General features: G+C 35.2%; 2 protein-coding genes across 2 annotated transcripts; both read left to right on the top strand.

Moving 5' to 3' along the window:
- Nucleotides 1–1,874: 1,874 nt before the first annotated feature.
- Nucleotides 1,875–5,243, top strand: LOC113071349 (small nuclear ribonucleoprotein-associated protein B'-like). The gene is made up of 7 exons (XM_026244713.1): nt 1,875–2,023; nt 2,750–2,901; nt 3,069–3,180; nt 3,276–3,428; nt 4,269–4,392; nt 4,593–4,715; nt 5,075–5,243. The coding sequence occupies exons 1-7, from the start codon at nt 2,021–2,023 to the stop codon at nt 5,110–5,112; spliced, it is 705 nt and encodes a 234-aa protein (XP_026100498.1). The 5' UTR covers nt 1,875–2,020; the 3' UTR covers nt 5,113–5,243.
- Nucleotides 5,244–6,311: 1,068 nt separating this feature from the next.
- On the top strand, nt 6,312–20,969 carry LOC113071348 (probable ATP-dependent RNA helicase DDX27). Its single transcript, XM_026244712.1, has 21 exons — nt 6,312–6,612; nt 11,297–11,446; nt 11,525–11,584; nt 12,045–12,243; nt 12,343–12,392; nt 12,521–12,604; nt 13,040–13,145; nt 13,221–13,394; nt 14,785–14,935; nt 15,001–15,100; nt 15,836–15,977; nt 17,140–17,293; nt 17,372–17,453; nt 17,526–17,703; nt 18,483–18,589; nt 18,696–18,792; nt 19,331–19,422; nt 19,605–19,725; nt 19,804–19,894; nt 19,967–20,038; nt 20,677–20,969. Exons 1-21 carry the CDS (start codon nt 6,526–6,528, stop codon nt 20,690–20,692), a joined length of 2,313 nt encoding a protein of 770 aa, XP_026100497.1. The 5' UTR covers nt 6,312–6,525; the 3' UTR covers nt 20,693–20,969.
- The last annotated feature ends 134 nt before the right edge of the window (nt 20,970–21,103 follow it).

Genomic DNA, 21,103 nt, shown 5'->3' with positions numbered 1-21,103 from the left:
AGAGATTCGCGAACCCGCTTTGAACTCCCGATCTGACTCAAATGATTCGCGATCCCCAAACTGACTCAAGAGATTCGCGAACCCGCTTTGAAGTCCCGAACTGATTCAAATAATTCACGAACCCGCTCCGAACTCCGAAACTGACTCAAATGATTCGCGATCCCGCTACGAACTCCCGAACTGATTCAAATGATTCCCGATCCCCAAACTGACTCAAAAGATTCGCGAACCCGCTTTGAACTCCCGAACTGACTCAAATGATTTGCGATCCCCAAACTTACTCAAATGATTCGCGATCCCGCTCCGAACTCCCAAACTGACTCAAATGATTCGCGATCCCGCTCCGAACTCCCAAACTGACTCAAATGATTCGCGATCCCGCTACGAACTCCTGAACTGTTTCAAATGATTCGCAATCCTCAAACTGACTCAAATGATTCGCGAACCCGCTCCGAACTCCCGAACTGATTCAAATGATTTGCGATCCCCAAACTCTAATAATTTACAAAGTATTAGCCTACTGTAATATTTTTTTTTTTGTTGTCGCTATATAAACAGACAAAAGCCATAGCCTTTAAAATGGTTTAAAATTCATTTTATAAAAAAAAATAATGAGGCATAGCCTAATGATTGGTTAATAATAACACTGTTAAAATACATAATGTAGGCAAATACAAAATAACTATTTATGTACATGTTATTACAAATGCCATGTGATTGCTGCTGTTACACTTACAGGACAATCAAATCCTTGTTTAGGCTTCTGACCAAACATTTCATTCAAATATTCACTAAATCTTTCATTTTTGGCCACCTTTTTGCTATAGATGACACAGGCTTTAAAATTTCTTCAACGAAAACGTGCATATCACAACCCTTACAAAAATAAACCATGGTTTTATCATAGTAAAACTGCTTAGTTTCCTTTTGCATGATTTCTTAATGCTTGAGACTATAAAATAAATTAGAGTCATAATAAATTTATAGCCACAGGTAAATGTCGAGAGATACAATTGTGATTTGTAAATAATACAATTTATTCATTTAGTTTTTTATTTGATTAAAGTTATTTTTTCACCCCTATACTAGGGTTTTTTCCATCATCATATTTGAGGAAGGGGGGCACAACAATAAATCCTGCTTATGGGAACCCTTAAGGTGTTGTTATACACGTCTCTGGGAATGTGCTCTACTACACACACACACATATAACATAAGGCTAAATGTAGCTCTTGACTGGTTGAGTTAGATGATGATTAACACTAAACAGTAGAAAATCAGTTGAGTCTCCCCAGCCTGAAATGTCATTGGCTGTTAAAATCTTGTGTTTCTTATAATAAATTGACATATTGATAACACTGAACCTTTTACAATGCTCTTAATTACATGTTGATGCATACTGTATGCATTAGTGAGTGTGGTGGTGCTTATGGGGTATGGTCACTTATTCCTTATATGTTTGTAATGTTTGTTATAACTGTTTCAAATGCAAGACATTGATTGCATTAGATTAATTTTGTAAATGATAGCCTGTGTGCTTTTGAAGTGTGCACATATATTTATCATCAAACTGTGACTAAATTCAGTATATATACGTCTGCCATATGTTGCCATCCCTCAAAAATTCCTGCCCACTTCTCGCCACCCATCAATATTTTTCTAGATCCGCCCCTGTCTATATGTATATATATATATATATATATATATATATGTATGTATGTATGTATGTATATATATATTTTTTTCTGTGATCATATGTTGTGTGACAGTGATTTTTTTATTTCGCTAAAAAGAAGCTTGATTAAAGAAAAATAATAATTATAATTATAATTATAATCGTAAAATGTACTATCAGAAGGTGCGTCAGACGGAAGCGGACAGTTTTAGATCGTGTTCCGTGTTTCCGGTCGGACTCTTTTCGCGTCGCGCTCAGTTAAAAGACTCAGCGGAGGTTCGCGGGTCAATTTTTTAACCAGTTTGGCAGAATCCGATTACAATCGGAGTCATCCGAACAGCAATCATGGTAAGACTTCGTTATCTGCCTTATTAGTGTCCGATTAAACATCCCTCTTAATATTTCTGCGATTAAGTGAAGATTCTGAATTAAAACTGTGTATCTTACGTCATCGTTACGTCGTTTCTACGTAGGACAAAACAGCTCGCTATTTTCTTAGACGAAAGCAGCCGAAAACAAATCAAACAAGGAATTTAAAACGCATTAGAAATAATAATAGTTTGATTCTGAAACAAAATGCAGTAATCTTTTTCTAAAATCCAGTTTTTAGACTGTGAATGAACGCTAATATGAGCGTCGTTTTTTGCTCTGTTAGCACACAGTTCGAATTAAATAATTTAATATGATTCAATAATTTTACAAATCTGAATACAAATGTATAAATTAAGTTTGTAGCACGTTCTCGGAGTTTAAGTATATTGTTTACTATCTTTCCTGTAATCTGTTAACCGAGAAGACTTTTATTTTGCCTTTTATATCACTTCCGTCCTAGTTAATAGTGTTTCGATTGATTGATTTTCTGATTAATAGATTTGCATTCTTTAGGTATTCACGTTAACTTATGTATTTCTCTTTTTGAAATAAACTTCCAAAACACAATGGACATTAAGAATAACGTGTGTTCCTTGAACAGAGTAAATTCTAAAATAAAAGTCCTATTCGTTCCCACTGGTAGATGTCAGTTTGATGCGCGTGTGTCTGTAATGTTGTTTTTAACTCTTTCTTGTCTCCCAGACGGTGGGTAAGAGCAGTAAGATGTTGCAGCACATCGACTTCCGGATGCGCTGTATCCTTCAGGACGGACGAATCTTCATCGGCACGTTCAAAGCGTTCGACAAACACATGAACCTGATCCTGTGTGACTGCGACGAGTTCAGAAAGATCAAGTAAGTCCATCCTGAACATTACTCTGGGGATTTTAGGTACATGACCTCTCACACAGCGCCGCTGTTCATGAAGAATCTTGCTTTCCGAGGCGTGCATTGTTTTTTAAGAATCTATTAAATTATTCCATACTCATGGATCAGTATATTCCCGTCTGTGTCCTTCACAGACCCAAGAACTCCAAGCAGCCGGAGCGAGAGGAGAAGAGGGTTCTGGGTCTGGTTCTGCTCCGAGGAGAGAATCTGGTTTCTTTGACTGTAGAAGGACCGCCTCCTAAAGACGTGAGTCTGCTCTGAGTCTGATGCCGATGATGTGAATTAGACACTAGTATTGGACTCAGTGTGAGTGTAGAGAGTGACGTGGTGTTTGTGTTCAGACTGGCATCGCCCGTGTGCCGCTGGCAGGAGTCGCAGGGGGTCCTGGGGTCGGCAGGGCTGCGGGGCGAGGCGTTCCCGCCGGCGCTCCGATGGGACAGGCCCCCGCTGGACTCGCTGGCCCCGTGAGGGGAGTCGGGGGCCCATCACAGCAGGTACAGTTTAAAATGACTTTTGCTTCTAATTGTTATTTATTTATTTTTTTCATTCTGAGATTTCTGTGGGCCATTGTTTAAGAGTTTTAGAATTTTACTGTTGAATGTAATTATTTGTTAATGCACAATATGTTAAAATATATATATTTTTTTAAATGTGCAAGTGAAATAAAAAACTGTTTGGATGAGCTATAAATAATTTTTTCACATTTTACAAAATATTTTTTTTTTGATCGGTTCTTATTGGGAGTCATAGCCAGATTTTTGTTTCATTATATGTATTCCGTTTTTACTGAATTGGCTTTTTCTTTAAAATATTTTACACTACTTTATACATCAACATTTAATTGGGATGCAATTAAAATTTTTATTTTAATTGAAATGTATCTTTCATATTATATATGATTTTTTTGTAATATTTAAATTGTAGTTTTGTTACCATGTTAGATTTACAGTTAATTGGTTAATTATTTATATTTTATATAATGTTTTTAAAGTGCATTCACTCAAAGTTTTTTTTTGTGAGATTTTACTAGAAAATAATTTAGAATTTATCACATTTATATATAAAAAAAAATAAATAATAATTTTAACAATTCTAACTGCTGTATTTTTTGGTTTTCTTAGTTTTTATTTGGTGTTTTTGTAACTCTTGTATTATTGTTGCTCAGTTTTTGCGAGGAAGATGTGAAGTGACCCATACTCAGAATTTAAGTTGGACTTAAATGCTGACATGGCAATAAAAATAAATGTTATTTTATTACAATTCAGTTTATTAGAGTGTGACCCGTATCATCCTTCTCTTGTCTGAAACATGTCCTTTCTCTCTCTCGGTCTCAGGTCATGACCCCTCAGGGGCGGGGCACGGCTGTGGGGGTCAGTATAGCGGGCGCTCCCACACAGTATCCTCCGGGCCGGGGTGGACCTCTTCCTCCTCCGATGGGCCGAGGAGCGCCTCCTCCGGGTGAGTGTCTCGATCTGCCGCTGTGTGTTTCTGACGGCTGTGCTGATTCGGCGGCTGTGATGACATCAATGTTTTCTGAGGCTGATGACGAGTCCGCTCGAGTGGTAGCAGGATTACGCTGAGCTCAGAATCACATGGCTGGCATCATGCGGGGTGATGGTTAGGGTTCACCCTCGTGCTCACGCTTCGCTCTGCTGCAGGTATGATGGGTCCTCCTCCAGGCATGCGGCCGCCCATGGGACCGCCGATGGGAATGCCGCCCGGCCGCGGCGCTCCGATGGGAATGCCTCCTGGCATGAGGCCGCCTCCTCCTGGAATGAGAGGTGAGTTTTTCGTTAGGTTTACTAGGTCTTATGTCTATATACTAGGGCTGAGTAAAAATATTGATGTCTTTTGTTTGTATTGATTCTCGTTTTTATGAAACTATTGATCCCAAGAATTCTGTTTCAGTTAATGGATGCAACATTGAAACACGGCTTCCATCCAAATAAATCGCAATTGTGCTTTAAATTCTGCCTGTCAGTATTCAAACAATAAATGTTGTTTTGGCGCTGTTTAATGTGGAGTGACGTTTAACAGATGCACGTGAACTGATCAGCTCTTCTTTAATACTAGTTATAGCACAAAATAATAACAAAATAAACTGCTTTTGATTTTGAATTTGTCCTTTGTGTTTCCCCAGGTCCTCCTCCTCCAGGCATGCATCCTCCCAGACCTTAAACATCTGCGGTGCATCTCTTCCTTGTATGGGACAGTTTGGCTGCAAGATCTTGTATAGTTTGTTTTTTTGTATTTTGTAATTTCCTTCCTTTTTTAAATAAAGCGTCAAATTGACATTTGTTTTAATAAGACTCATTTGTTTTGCTTTCAGTTGATACCAATTAAACAAAATATTTACCGTTTTAAATATAAAAATTAAACAAGTGCCAATTAAATTGTTCTGATGCTACTAAATTACGTTTATTAATATTTCAGTGTTTCTAATGTTCTTTTAATCTGTCTAATTAACAGTTCTGTGAGAGGTAGAATTTATGCATTCAGCTTTTTGTAAATATATAGTTGTTTTAAATGTAGAATTGTATAACTTTATAGTATTTTAATGTATTTTTTTACTGTTTTAAACTTTTTGAGTTTTTATATTCATAATGTATCACTATATATCAGTTTTTATATGAAAGTATAGTGATGCAAAGACCCGTTTGGATGATGCATGAAGTTAATTTTAGAGACCCACCCTCTTAATGAAGAAATAAAACTTTCAAGCTGATTTTCTGTTCGACATTTTCAGAGGCATAGGATATTAATATAATAGTTTATTTTTTAAAACTCGTGGAAGTTTATTTGTGCACTTTATTACTTTCACTTTAAAATTCAGCCACTTGGTATGAAAAACATTCATTTATTGTTCAAATGTGCATTTACACTGACAAATGGCACAGAGGCATTTGTAAACGTGATGCAAATGTTCAGATGAATTGTTTTTTTACCTTTTTTGTTTTAATTGTTATTGTGACTAATAGTGTTAGTGTTTTAAATGGCGTAATTTTAATTTTTTACTTGTTTTTTTTGTTTTTAATTAAGTTGCTAGTTTATTATATTTTATACTTATTTATCTATATATTTTTCTACTAGGTTGTAAAACGAATCCTGGGACTCAAAACGTTTCTCTGAAAGGACAACAATGAACAATATTATTATTATTTTTTCTTTATTTCTTTTTTGATTGTTTTAATGACATTTTTTATTCAGAGACCGTCTAAAGTACATATGCAGTCATCTGCAGTCTTAACTGACTTCATGTAATTTTAATCGTGGTTTTGTGTTAAAATGATGTATCAGAAGAAGAGGCGTCCTCCGCGCCGCTAGGTGTCAGTGTGCTCTCACGAGGCCGCTGCAGCCGCTGATCGAGAGCCGTGAGAGAATGACGCAGATCCGCCTCTTCAGCGACGCACGTGTGGAAGTCAGCGTTGGACGCTGCTCGTGTGTCAAACACACAACTATATGCTTAATATTTCTTAAACTGTAAGATAAAGTCTCCTTTATTAGGTAGTTAGGTTTACTTGTAAATATATACTCTATATTTCTATATAGTTTCGGAGTGTGTGAAGTTTATTTCGCGAGAGCAGCACAAAGATGTTTTCCGATCTGGATCTGATCAGAACTATCGATGATAATGATGAAGTTCCTGACGATCCGGACTCAGCGTCTGACGAAGAAGCCGTAAGTTCACTTTACTGCTGTTAGAGGTTTTATTTTGGCCTGTATCGTGGTGATGCTACGTTGTTTGAGAATTTACCTTGGTATTACCATGTGTCGAGGTGTATATAAGCATGGTAAATTATGTTGTTTGACGATGCTCCAAGTTAGTGCTCTGTTTTGAGCATTGAACTATGGTAAAACTATGTTTTTTGGTGTGCACCATCATGGTACTACGTTGTTTAAGGATGTAACTTACCGTGTTTTGAGTAGCGCTGTCAAACGATTAATCGCGATTAATTACATGCAAAAAAAAAAAAAAAGTTCAAAATCACTCTCACGGGACCTTTTCCTGGACTGTGCCCAGGTAGTGGAATGACCTCCCAATCTCAATTCGTACAGCTGAGTCTTTACTCATTTTCGAGAAACATCTAAAGACTCATCTTTTTCGCCTGCACTTAACCAACTAACAACAGCACTTTTCCTTTTCTTGTCTTTTCATTTAATAAAAATAATATATATATATATATATATAGACTAGACTAACTGAGACTTGTCATGGCACTTGTATACTGTTGTTGTTCTCTTGTTTACCTGACTGCTTCTATTGTTCTCATTTGTAAGTCGCTTTGGATAAAAGTGTCTGCTAAATGATTAAATGTAAATATGTGTAGTGTATATCCATTATGCATATATAAATATAAAAAAAAATATTTAAAATGCACTTCTTTTCTAAGTATTCACTGCTCTTTTTCACACAGCAGGTTTTTTGTGTGTGTCCCAATTTTTTTTTTCTGGACAACCTTCTGATGGATTTTACTTTAAATTGTGAGTTCCATTCAGGTTTCATGCCATTGGCACTTTTTTTTCGAAGGATTGTTTACAATTTCACAGCATAAGCTACAAAGCTTTTTCCCAGTAAATAATAAAATACAATGCACTGCAATTTTATTCTGTTTTATCCTTATACTTCGTGAAAATATGTTCTCAAAGATTCCTTAAGCTTTGTTTGGGATGTTAAATTACTTTAGGAGCTCTAAGGACTGCCATGGTGAAAACAATATTTGAAATCTCCTTGTGAATTTTGCTAGAGTATGGGTCAGTGTTTTGATTGCAGAAGAGTTCGACAAAGGATTACTAACATAATAAAACAACTCCAGGTATATTTTTGATGAGGATATGACAATGCAAAATGGTTAAAATCTCTTAAAAATCTATGCTGAATGATAAAGACCCTTTATTAATAATTTACTTGGGGAAAAAATGGAAAAAACTAAAATATAAGTACATAAACCGATTAATCGATTAATCGTAAAAATAATCGACAGATTAATCGATTATCAAAATAATCGTTAGTTGCAGCCCTAATATTTTAACTTGAATAATTATGAAAAAGAACAAATAAGACAAAGTTTTGGTAAATTTTTGTGCTGCGTGAAAGGAAACAGATGGCGGAAAGCATCATCCTATTTTTTCTATGGGCGTATTTTACGCACAAAGATTTGTTTATTGTGATTGTACACAAAGGCAACCTTTTTACAATTCCGATTATCTTTGACTAAAAGAAGTTGCTTCCACTGTTAGAAGGAAAAAACTCTAGTCTGTAGACAATGTATTCTGTTGATTATTATAATAAAATACAGTCAGTCAAACATATTGGGGAAAAACACAGCGCAGTTTAAAAATATGTAATAAAATCTGTGCTGTTAAGTGTGATCTTATGCAAAAAAAAAAAAGAAAGAAAAAAAAATAGATATTGGAACACAAGTGAAGTAGGCTATAATAAATAATAATTTGGCATTCAAATACGGAAACATTTGGTTTTGTGACGAATAAGACACCCGATGTTGGTTTTCGGTTTTATTTTAGCCTAAATTAATTTGTTTTAGCTTATCGTATATTTTGCTATAACCTCTTATAGGCTATTTTTTTTTCATTCTTTTATATATATATATATATATATATATATATATATATATATATATATATATATATATATATATATATATATATATATATATATATATATATATATATATATATATATATATAAGCTACTTTTAATTGAAATTATTTGTTGCGGAGTGAGGGGAACTAAAATAACAAAGCTATGTTTACATTGTTTATTATAATTTTTGTAAACATTTAGCGTCAGCATTAGGCCTAATTTAAATTAAATAATGAAATGAGACTTATTAATAGGCTACGCGACGTATGTTTATTTTCATGTGTCTCAAAAAAAAAAAATTGTGTTTAGTAAATTTTTTGTAAAATGTAACCCATTTAAACAAAACAGCAACCCATTTTTTTTTTTTTTTAATAAATGACTGAAATTAAATAATTTTTTAAAAACTGTTTAACTGATTGTTCAAAATTGTTAACGGTGGATTAACGGTTAACTGGTTAAAAATGAACATCCCTAATGGGGAGTACCATGGTATATGACCATGTATATGCAAATATGACCATGTACATACATGCAAATACCATCTTAGATGAATGATGTCTTTTGAAGTACCGTAGTCAGGGCTCCAGACTAACTTTTTTCACTAGGAGCACAGTGGCCCCCAACTGAAAATTTTAGGGGCACAACCAGAAAATTTAGGGGCGCACACCGTAAATCAAAATGCTAACCAAATCTACTAATTTCCACTGTATTACTAATAAATACTTTAATAATAGATGCAGAAATTACAATGTGCTGTTTCAAATTCAGTGTCACATTTTATTCTGCACTTTTGAAGATGCAACAACAAGGTAAACTGACAGCACCATCGCTGTCAAGACAGTACAAATAGTAAACAAAATTCCATACACTCAGAATAAAAAATGTGCATAGTAAAAAAGTTTGTGTGCATGCTGTATCGTTGTTGTATGTTTCGTTAAGTTTTAAGCCATTCTTCCTTTGAAGGTCGAACTGGCTTTTGTATTTGGTGAAAGGTAGTTCTAATGCTTATAGTACCTCAGTATCTGAATTCTTACAGCCAGTCTTCTCGAAAATGGTGAGTGTGGATCAGGGCCGGCCCTGACCAATTTGCTGCCCTAGGCATGATTTTACCTGGCGCCCCATGTGTATGTATGTATGTACATGTGTATATATATATATATATATATATATATATATATATATATATATATATATATATATATATATACACACACATACACACACTACAGCAGAACTGTTTCCAACACTCATAATAAATCATCATATTAGAATGATTTCTAAAGGATCATGTGATAGACTGGATGTCACATGTGACACTGAAGAATGGAGTAATGATGATAAATGAAAACAAATTATTTTAAATTGTAATAATATATCACAATATTACATTTTTTTCTGTATTTTTGATCAAATAAATGCAGGCTTGATGAGCAGAAGAAACGTCTTTCAAAAACTTAAAAAAATAGTAATGTTTCAAAACTTTTGGCCTGTACTGTATCCCCCCCAAAACTGCACAACTGTAGAGTAAAACATTATTTAAAAAAAAGTGATAATAAAAAATGCGTCTTAAAACTGACAAGATTGTACAAAATCACAGTCTGGGGACTCAGAACTCAGAACAACTGCTAACATTAAGTTTAAGGTAAAAATAACTGCCATGAAATTATAGTATCTTACTCCTATTCAATAAATTGTTCTTTCACTACATCTCTTTACCTCTGTCTTTATCCTCTTCTCTTCTTTTTGGCAGTGTATCTATCGCAGACTATGATCATTTATAATGTGTCATGTAAATTCGGCCTTGCGTCACAATCAGGAAACTTTCACCGTGTCTAGAACTGGCGCGAGCTGCCAGGCCCGTTTCTACGAGCTGTGTGTTAACAAAAACAGTGCTGTCTACATTGGATGTGGCGTCGGGCACGCTACACAACAAATTACCAACAACTAATCGTGCGCGCGCTCTGTTTCTGACGCACTTCAAGCACTCGATGGGTGGGGGAAGATTGAAGAGCCAGACTTTTTTTTTTTTTTTTTTTTTTTTTTGCTTTATTTGGAAGTGTTTCGAATTGTTGGTTTTTAAATAGTATCCTATTATAAAAAAATATAGGTAAAAAAAAAAAAAAAAAAATTCACTCATTCTGGCGCCCCTATGGATGAGTGGCGCCCTTAGCATTTGCCTATGCCGCGGGCCGGCCCTGGTGCGGACTTTTTTTCGCCACACCAACCTCTGACTCTGAATCATCATCTGACGGTGACACTGTAGACTCTGGCACTGGTACACTAGCCGCAGGTCGGAAGAACGAATCAATAGTTCGCTTGCTCATAGCTCAGACGCACGCACATATCAGGTTGTGATGATATTTGTCTCTGTTTCCTTCCCACAGATGTTTACGCGCGCTCAATTATCTCTAGGCCCCTCCCCCTCCACAGATTTTAGCCACTTGCAGTGGCCATTCCCTATTCTTCTCACACGCATTTGCCGCCTCACAGACAGGCATCACTCAATGAGACGCGAGTGTGTGCTCGCGTCTCATTAGTATGTGTGCAAGTGTGTGTGCGTGCGTGCGTGCGTGTGCAAATCTACTGGTCGCACATGTGCAACTGGATGTAAAATTCAGTCGCACACTCTCAAAATTTGGTCGCAAAATGCGACCATTTGGTCGCAGTCTGGAGCCCTGACCGTAGTATTGCTGTCTGATACCATCAGTGCACCATGTTAAGGGTGTTAAAGTGTGTGTATGTGTGTGTGTGTGTCGTCAGGAGCAGCCCATCGTGTTGAGTAAGCAGAAGCGCGCTCTGAAGGGTCGTGGCACTGGAGACTTCAGCACTGGGTTCGAGTTCGGCGAGCGGGACGGTCTGTACAGCGAGGACTGGGTCATGGCAGATGTGATGGCACAGCTCAAGAAGAGAGTGAGTGAGACTCTCACTTCACAGCTCAGCTGGGGATCTGGTTAGTCACGCTGAATAATCTTCTTCATGCTTTTACAGAAAGCACCCACTACTCTGGACGAAAAGATCGAGAAAGTGCGGAAAAAGCGCAAGATTGAGGTAAGCCGATGTGCTTCAGCGTTCAGACGGAAAACATTGTAACTATTACTGTGAGCACTGTATTTTTGATCAAGTAAATGCAGCCTCAGAGAGCAGACATTGATTCGTTTTTGAAAGAAGTTTTCAGAAGTTAGTTTGAAAATGTTTCTTGAATGATTTCTGAAGATCATGTGACACTGAAGACTGGAGGAATGATGCTGAAAATACAGCGGAGCATCACAGAAATTAATGCCATTGTATGATATATTCACATAGAAAAGTTTTTTTTTTAAAATTGGAAAACATTTTCATATTTTTTTTTACTGTATCTTTGCTCAAATAAATGTGTATAGAACAGACTTAAAAAACTTCCATAATGTTGACCACCAGATATCTTATTCCAGGTTATTTTCCACATCTTTATTATATGGTTTTGTGTATGGGATTGAAATGCTTCAGAAATATTTCTTTGTATTTGCAGGAAAAAACTCAGAAAGAAAGCAAGAAAACTGAAGCTTCGGCCTCTAAACCAGAAAACGAGAATGAAGAGGATGATGATGATGATGATAAAGAAGACGATGAAGAATCAGGTGGAGATGATGATGATGATGATGATGATGGTGAAGAGGTAGATGAAGATGAGTTCTCCTCAGGTGATGAAGAGGTGCTCAAGAAAGCAGGTGTGTGTTGGCAGTCAATCAAAAAGCCTTCATTATTGTTCTCTATGAACAGTTGTGCTATATATATGTGTATATAAACCACTCTTTCTTTTCTTTCAGACACTTTGAGAGAAAAGCAGAAGAAAGGCAAGAGGAAAGCAGCAGAAACTGTGAGTATGGCTGGGTTCTCCTGAGCTGCTGTAGTTTATGGGATTTTCTGGAGGTTTGCTCAGTGTTTACTCCTCTCTCCCTCTCTCTCTCTCTCTCTCTCTCCCTCTCTCTCTCTCTCTCTCTCCAGCCCGAAGCGTTTTTTGAAGACGCCTCTCAGTACGATGAGAACCTCACCTTCCAGGATATGAATCTGTCCAGACCTTTACTGAAGGCGAGTCTGACGTCACATGCATCTGATGCTTTTCACCCTTTTGTGTTTTTTATTGTTTATTTATATATATATTTTTATCTTAAATTCCTTTTTTGTTTTCTGAAAAAAACATCAGTTTATTTTTTTTATTTATTCATGTAAGGTAAAAAATTGTTAGCCTTAATGCACTGCAAGTCTGCTAAATGCATTAATTTAATTTTAATTTATTTATTTTGAAATGTTCGTTATCGTTTTTGACGTAGTGATGTCTATTTAGGCTGCAGTGTAAAGAGTTACTGCTTTGATGACAGTGAATACATGCATGTGGTGTTGCATTTTTAACGTTTTAATGGTATGTTAATCATCATTAGCATCTGAATCGATCTGTGCACCCTGTGTTGGGTCTTCAGTTGAGCATGCACAGGGTTTCTGAAGTGTTTTTTCTTGTTTCTTTAGGCCATCTCTACTATGGGCTTTAAGCAGCCCACTCCCATCCAGAAAGCCTGCGTCCCTGTGGGGCTTCTGGGAAAAGACATCTGTGCATGTGCCGCCACTGGCACTGGTGAGATCTCCGTCTGATTGGTTTGACCAGAAAGAGTTTTTCTGTGGATGGATGTGACTGGTGTGTGTGTCTCAGGTAAGACGGCGGCCTTCATGCTGCCCGTGCTGGAGCGTCTGATCTACAAGCCCAGAGAGACGCAGGTGACCCGTGTGCTGGTTCTGGTGCCGACCCGAGAGCTGGGCATCCAGGTGCACTCGGTCGCTCGCCAGCTGGCTCAGTTCACCAGCATCAGCACCTGTCTGGCCGTCGGTACGCTTCAGCTTCTGTACTATTCATCCATATTTAGAATTAATTAAAAAAAAAAAATACAACAATTTAATGTACAAATGTGCATGTCTTTTTATATATATATATATATATATATATATATATATATATAATTTTTTTTTTTTTTTTGTAAATTTGTTGTAGTTTTTTTAGTACTTCATTCTAAACTTAAGTTTAAGTTTTTTTTTTTTAAATTTATTTTTTTTTTACATATTTTTGATTGTTTAGCTTCTTTTTTTCTCCTTTTTCTTTAGTTGTCAAGGGAACTTTCTAATTAAGTTTTAAATGTAATATTTTAACTTAATATTATCTTATTTCATGTAATATTTTAGCTTTTTTATCATTTTAAATGTTTTAATTTAAAAGTATTAGTAATTATGTGAATTTTGTCCTTTTTTATATATATTTAAGCATTTTCTTTAAATAATTTTAGTACTTCAACCTAAACTTTACCATTTTAGTACTTTTAATAAAAACCTAACATATTTATTTATTTTAGTGAGTAATACTGTTATGTGTTCTTGCCATGTTTATAACTTTTTTAAAATATTTTTTTATTTCATGTTCTTCAAACATTTCTATTTAGCTTTTTTTAAATTTGCATCTCTTTTTAGTTGTCAAGTGAACTTTCTATTTTTTTTAATTTAAATATTAAATTATTTATTTATTTTTTAGCTTAATTCATTTTATAAACAACTCTAGATGTTTTTTTTATATTAGTAATGTGCTTTTGTCATTTATAATTTATATTTTTTTAATATAAAAAATATTTTAGTTCTTCAACCTAAACTTTAAGTTTAATTTAATATTTTTAAGCTATTTTTTTAAACAACTCTAAATGTTTTATTTTTAAAGTATTAGTAATAATGTGCTTTTGTCATTAAAAAAATATATATATATCATATATTTATTATATTTTATTTCAATTTGTGAAATAAGTTTAGTACTCAAACCTAAACATAAAAATGTTAGTACCTTTTTATTAAAAGTAATTTTAGTACTAAAAAAAAAAAATTATTAGATTTCTAATTTTTAGTCTTTTTTTTTTTTTTTTCAGCAGTTCTATGTGCTAATTTTATGTTGTATTATTTTTTTTATAAATCAGTTCAGTTTTATATCAGTTTTTGGTTTAGTAATTTATTGCTTCAACTTCTACTTATTAAATATAGTTTGTCAAGAATGCATTTATTTCAAGTATTTAATCTTATATTTAAGTTGTTTTATGAGCTTATGAGCGGCCCTGTTGCTTTAGTTCTGTCTTTCACATGTTAAAACGAGACACTTGTAGGTTTTGGAATATAATGAGGCAGTGGATGTACTGTAAGAAACGAATGCAGGAAGTGTTGTGAGATGTTTGTTATGTGTCTGTCAGGTGGGCTGGACCTGAAGTCTCAGGAGGCGGCGCTGAGGGCGGGGCCAGACGTCCTGATCGCTACACCTGGACGCTTGATTGACCATCTGCACAACACGCCCTCGTTTGAGCTCAGTCAGATCGAGATCCTCATCCTGGACGAGGCCGACAGGTGAGAGCCACAGGTGAGACGTGCTCAGTGCTCGGCTGGTTATTTACACACATGTCTTTGCTCAGGATGCTGGACGAGTACTTCGAGGAGCAGATGAAGGAGATCATCAGGATGTGCTCCTATCAGAGACAGACCATGCTGTTCTCGGCCACCATGAGTGAAGAGGTGATGACTGCACTTCACTCAATGCTTTGTGTCGAAATCAGGTTATCATGCAAGTAATAAGAGTAAAAAGTGATACAAATCCATCCAAATAAATTAATATAGAAATGTAAATATTTTAAATAAATGCATGAAATAAAGGAATAAATAAATGCAAAAAATTTAACTAAATAAATAGCATAATACCAATTTCAAAAGCATAATTTATTTACTGACAAAAAAAATTGAGATCATCTTGTATTACCCATAAATATCTTTATATATATCAGTTCCAAACATTGGATGTACCAGTGAAAATATAAGAAAGAAAGATAGATGGATATAAATCAAATCAACGAATAACTATATCAAAATATATCAAATGCATATAAAATATGTACATTAATTAAAAAATAAATAATGCATTAAAATTCACAAATGCATAAAAAAAAATCATCATTTGTTTTGTTTCTCTACTGACAAAATAAAAATTAAAATTGAGATCGTCTTGTTTTCTTATAAAAACCATTCCGTTCCAAACGCTTGCACCACTGATCATATCAATATCAGACATTATTGATTATTTCCATCAGTTTGATTAGGTCAGTATTAGAGATCAGGATTTATTTCTATATTTGCTCATTGACAAAAGCTTATATTATCCATCATATGGGTCGTGTGCCGTATATAATGTTATTTTTGGCTCTGCCTGTTAGTAGAACAGCTCTTCATGGGCGTGTTTTCCTCGTTTCTCCTCAGGTGAAGGATCTGGCGTCCGTGTCGCTGAAGCAGCCGGTGAGGATCTTTGTGAACAGTAACACAGACGTGGCTCCGTATCTCCGACAGGAGTTTGTGAGGATCAGACCCAATAAAGAAGGAGACCGAGAGGCGATCGTTGCAGGTAAGGTGCCCTAATTAGTGGCCTCGCTGGTCTGCTGTCTGCTTAGGGTGATGTGACGTTCATTGATAGTAAATCACTTGTGATCCACACGAAACACTCACAATGATTCCAGTAGAGTCTGGCGTTACTGTGCTCCTCTTAGCAAAAAAATAAAAATGCATGATCACTTATGAATGTGCTCTTTTCAAATTGTTGAGCTATTTACAATTAAAAATGTAAATAAAAAATATTAAAATATATTTATAATGCATCTTTCCTTGAAATATTTTGAGCATATTGCAGTCAGTGTTTTTTTTTATATAATATTGTTTAATTTTTAAAAAAAATTATATATATTTGTTTGTTAAATAAGTTTAGTACTTAAACTTAAAAATGTTAGTATGTTTAATAAAAGTAATTTTAATACTTCAACCTAAAATAAGAAATCTAATAATATTATTTTATAGCTTTTTTTAAATACAAAATATTAAAATATATTTATAAGGTATCTTTCCTATGAAACTGCCCATTATCTTTGAGGAAAATTAATTTTAACTAATTGCTGTCAGTTTTTTTTTTTGTATATAGTACGGTTTTATTTTTTTAGTATATATATATAGATAGATTATATTTTTTAATATATTATATATTTTTTAAGAGATATTTGTAATTTTATTTTAGTTTGTTAAATAAGTTTAGTATTTAAACTTAAAAATGTTAGTACGTTTAATAAAAGTAATTTTAGTTCTTCAACCTAAAATTATTTAATTGCTTTTCTTTAGGTTTCAGCAATTGTATGTGCTAATTTTATATTTTATTATTTTAGGATTAACTTCATTTTAAACTGTATTTGTTTTTTTTACTTTGTAATCTATTTGTTTAGACTTTTATTTGTTTTTTATTTTTCTCTTCAGCTTTAATTTTATGTTTAGTTTTAGTGATTGTAGTATTTGTTTAAATTTAAATCATTTGAAAAAAACAATACAATGCAGTTTCAGTGGCCAGAACCAAACAATTGTGCTGCCTAATGTTTTGAAGAGTCATCAAAGTTAACTTATGATGTCTAAAAAATGCTGTCTAGTTAGGCAGCGCACTAGGGTTTGGAACAGAGTCAAACCTGGACTAATTTGTTCTCAGATTTTAATTCTGAAACACGTGTATTAAATCCAGTCCTCGTCCGCAGCTCTCCTGACCAGAACCTTTCAGGATCACGTGATGCTCTTCACTCAGACGAAGAAGCAGGCTCACCGCATGCACATCCTGCTGGGCCTGATGGGGTTAAAGGTCGGCGAGCTTCACGGAAACCTGTCGCAGACGCAGAGATTGGAAAGTCTGAAGTGAGTTTCATGCATTTAAAGAAACGCAAAGGTTTGCCTTGAATAGACTGCTGCATGAACAACATCCTGGTGTTTCAGGCGTTTCAAGGACGAGCAGATTGATATTTTAGTGGCTACAGACGTCGCTGCCAGAGGTCTGGATATAGACGGAGTCAAGACGGTGGGTTTGCATCTAATATCTGTGTCGGTGAAACCCCGGGGAACGCGGTCTGAAATGCACGTGTGTTTGCAGGTGATAAACTTCACCATGCCCAACACTGTGAAGCATTACGTGCACAGGGTGGGCCGAACGGCTCGCGCCGGGAAAGTGGGACGATCCGTGTCCCTCGTGGGGGAGACCGAGAGGAAGATGCTGAAAGAGATTGTTAAAAAAGCCAAAACCGCCGTCAAAGCTCGAGTCATTCCTCAAGGTAATGGTGTTCCTGTGGCTCAGCGGTAGAGCTTTTGCATAGCATCGCAAGAGATTGTGGGTTCGATTCCCAGGGAACACGTTAGGTAAAACATTTTATACTGAATGCACTGTAAATCGCTTTGGATAAGCGTCTGCTAAATGCATGCACTTTATAAACCTGTCTGAATGGTTCTTTGCACATCCGTCAAAATCCACGGGTTTTAACATCTTAATTAGTCTTAAATTCATGAATTTATGGCAATACATTTTTGATGTTTTCCCATACAAATATTTTAACATTCTTAAATCAAGATGCAGTTACTTGAGAAGCAGAATTAAGTCTTTTTTAGCTGAGAAATTTTATAAAATTGTTTTTTTTTAAACAAATACTTCTCAATGAGGAATGAAAACTTGCTTCTCAAGTGAATGTAACCTGATTTAAGAGTCTTCAGACATTTGCATTGAAAAAAAAAATGACAAAGAAAGAGCATGACTTTTTTTTTTTTTTCTGGAGTGATCAGAAAGTGCATTAAAAGTCATTTCAATATTCAAATGGTTGAGTGCACAGCTGTTTAAACTCATTTCAGTCGATGTTTTGTTAATGCAACTTACTGTGTTCCTTAAAGTGTCTTTGCATGGTCTTAAAAGTGTCTCCACAAAACCTGCAGAATCCCTGAAAATCATAAGGATCTGAAAAACTGCTATAAATCCTCATCCGTTGAAACGCTCTCATGTAATGCATTGTTTTGTATCAGAGATGACTCTGTTGTTAAAGTGTGTTCTCTGGCCGTCTCTCAGAGGTCATCCTGAAGTTTCGGGATCTGATTGAGAAGCTGGAGAAGGACGTGTACGCTGTATTACGCTTGGAGAAGGAGGAAAAGGAAATGGCTCATTCAGAGGCGCAGGTCTGTTTATTTCAAAGAGTCACTTGTATTAATGTATGATTTAACACACTTTGGCTCCTGTAGTAACCCGGATGTGTGTGTGTTTCATCTTTCTGTTGTTGTGTAGATCAGTTCAGCTCAGAAGAGGTTAACTCAGGCTGCAGACGAGAAACAGGCGCCAAGAACCTGGTTCCAAACGCACGAGGAGAGAAAGAAAGAGCGCAGTGAGTTGAATTTGTTGAAAGTGGTCTCTTCTGCTCACTAAGACCGCATTTATTTAATAAAACATGCAGTAAAATTGTGAAATATTATTTTAATTTAAAATGACTGTTTTCTGTGTGAATCTGTGTTGAAGTGTAATTTATTTCTGTGATGCTCCGCTGTATTTTCAGCATCATTCCTCCAGTCTTCAGTGTCACATGATCTTCAGAAATCAGAATAATATGATGATTTACTGCTCAAGAAACATTTCTGATTATTATCAATGTTGAACACAGGTGTTCTGCTCAATATTTTAGTTGGAAATGATGCTACATTTTGTTTTTCAGTCTTTTTGTAACATTATAAATGGCATTACTGTCACTTTTGATCAATTTAATGCATCCTTGATGAATAAAAGTACTTTATCAAAAAACTAAGTACGATTGTGAACACGTAGCACACGTCATTTCTCTGTGTATTTAATATTTTAATAATTGTTTGTGTGTGTTTGCATTTTTCATCTCATCACACACTTTCATTTTCTTGTTCTTTGTCATAAAGTGACTAAAGCGCTGCAGGATTTTGATTTGGCTCTGAGAGGAAAGAAGAAGCGTGCTCAGTTCCTGAAACAGGGCAAGAAGAAAGAGTTAACGGTGAGATTATTTCATCAAACTCTCTTTTTTACTTTATGCTTTTATGACCTGGCTTTGTGCATCACTAATGCACATCACAAATTAAATTAGCAAAATCATCAAAGAGTTCTAGCACTGCATGCTGCATCAGATCTGTGTGTTTGAATGTTTAACGTACGTGTGTGTGTGTGTGTGTGTGTCAGGCGGAGGAGCGAGCTCAGTTCGAGGTGCTGAAGTCTCAGATGTACGCCGAACGAGTCGCCAAACGTGATCGCAAGCCGAAGCGCGCCAGAGCCATTCCTGAAGAAGAACCTGTGAAGAAAGGTCAGCAGATGAACGCTTGAGCTTTAGAAAACATGCCTTTGAATTCAATTCCTGACTCCTTAAACTTTCTTCTCCCAGTTTCCAAAGACAAGGGCGGCAAGAAGAAGTCCGTGTTTGATAAGGAGCTCACGAACACCAGCAAGAAAACTCTGAAGCAGTACAGAGCCGGGTGTGTGTGATACTCAAGAGTTCAAGGCATTGTGTGTTTGTCTCCGAGTCTAACACTGATTCCTCTGTCTAGGCCGACCTTCGAGGACAGGAAGAGACTCGGCATTCCTAACAAGAAAGGAGGACACTTCAAGTCAAAGGCCAGGTGAGATTTATTACAATCAACTCCCCTTTAGATATGCATGCAACAAAAAAGACATTTTTAGTAGGGTCAGACTTTTATTTCAATTAACAGAGCAGTCAATGGAAACAGACTGATGTAAAAACACTATAATGCATCATTTGGGTATTATGGGGGATTTAAATTACGTTGCTATATTAAAGTAAATTATAAAATATAAAATAAAATACCTTGAAATTAAATGTAGTGGAAAACAAAGTAAAATAATTGAATAAATCATGCAATTTATTGCAATTACAAAAGATTAAGAACGTGAAATGTATTTATGCATTTTTGTTGCACTTTTGATTTTGTTTAATTTAATAATATATTTAATACTGGCACTGATAAATTACTGCATTGAGAATCTTTTTTTTTTTTTTTTTTTACATGCATGGAGTGTGATAAGGAAAAGGGTATTTTAAATACTTTATGAAAATACACAAATATTTTATTCTGGAATTTAAATTATCTGAAGATATTTTAAACTTGTTTGCAATTATTTCAAGTTGGAAAATAAATCTATTTTAGTTCTGTTTTATCTTAATGTCTTGATGGTTTTTATATAAGAAACAGTGTTTTTGCCTGTTGTCTCATCTCAAGTCTTTTATGTGTCTTTGCAGGTACAGAAGAAAGTGAAGCCGTTCCTGATGTATCAGCCTATCATCAACCTCTAAATCATTTTATCATCATCATCATCCTCGCTCCAAACCTTCACTTAAATAAACCTCTACACCCTGTGCTTCTGTGTGTCACGGTACGAACCAGTGACTAACGAGCATCAGAAATAAAATTGATTTCCCTCAAATCAAGCCAAATGATTCCTGCAGAGCGAGACGATGAATCAGGAAACGCCTTTATCAGACGACCTTCGAGATAATGCAGAGAGAAACCCTGTAACCATACAAAAATAAAATAGAGACTCCAACAGTATTCTGCACAGTAAACATGCATAATGTAATAAAACAACAAACTTAAAGGTGATAGTTATTTAAAGGTGTTCTTGTTACATTGTAATTAATTATACATTGAAAGACAGTAATATTAATT

This window comes from Carassius auratus, unplaced genomic scaffold, assembly GCF_003368295.1.
Source record: "Carassius auratus strain Wakin unplaced genomic scaffold, ASM336829v1 scaf_tig00007209, whole genome shotgun sequence".
Lineage (NCBI taxonomy): Eukaryota > Metazoa > Chordata > Actinopteri > Cypriniformes > Cyprinidae > Carassius > Carassius auratus.
The sequence above is the reverse complement of the archived record's forward strand: the minus strand, read 5'-3'. Positions and strand labels throughout refer to the sequence as shown.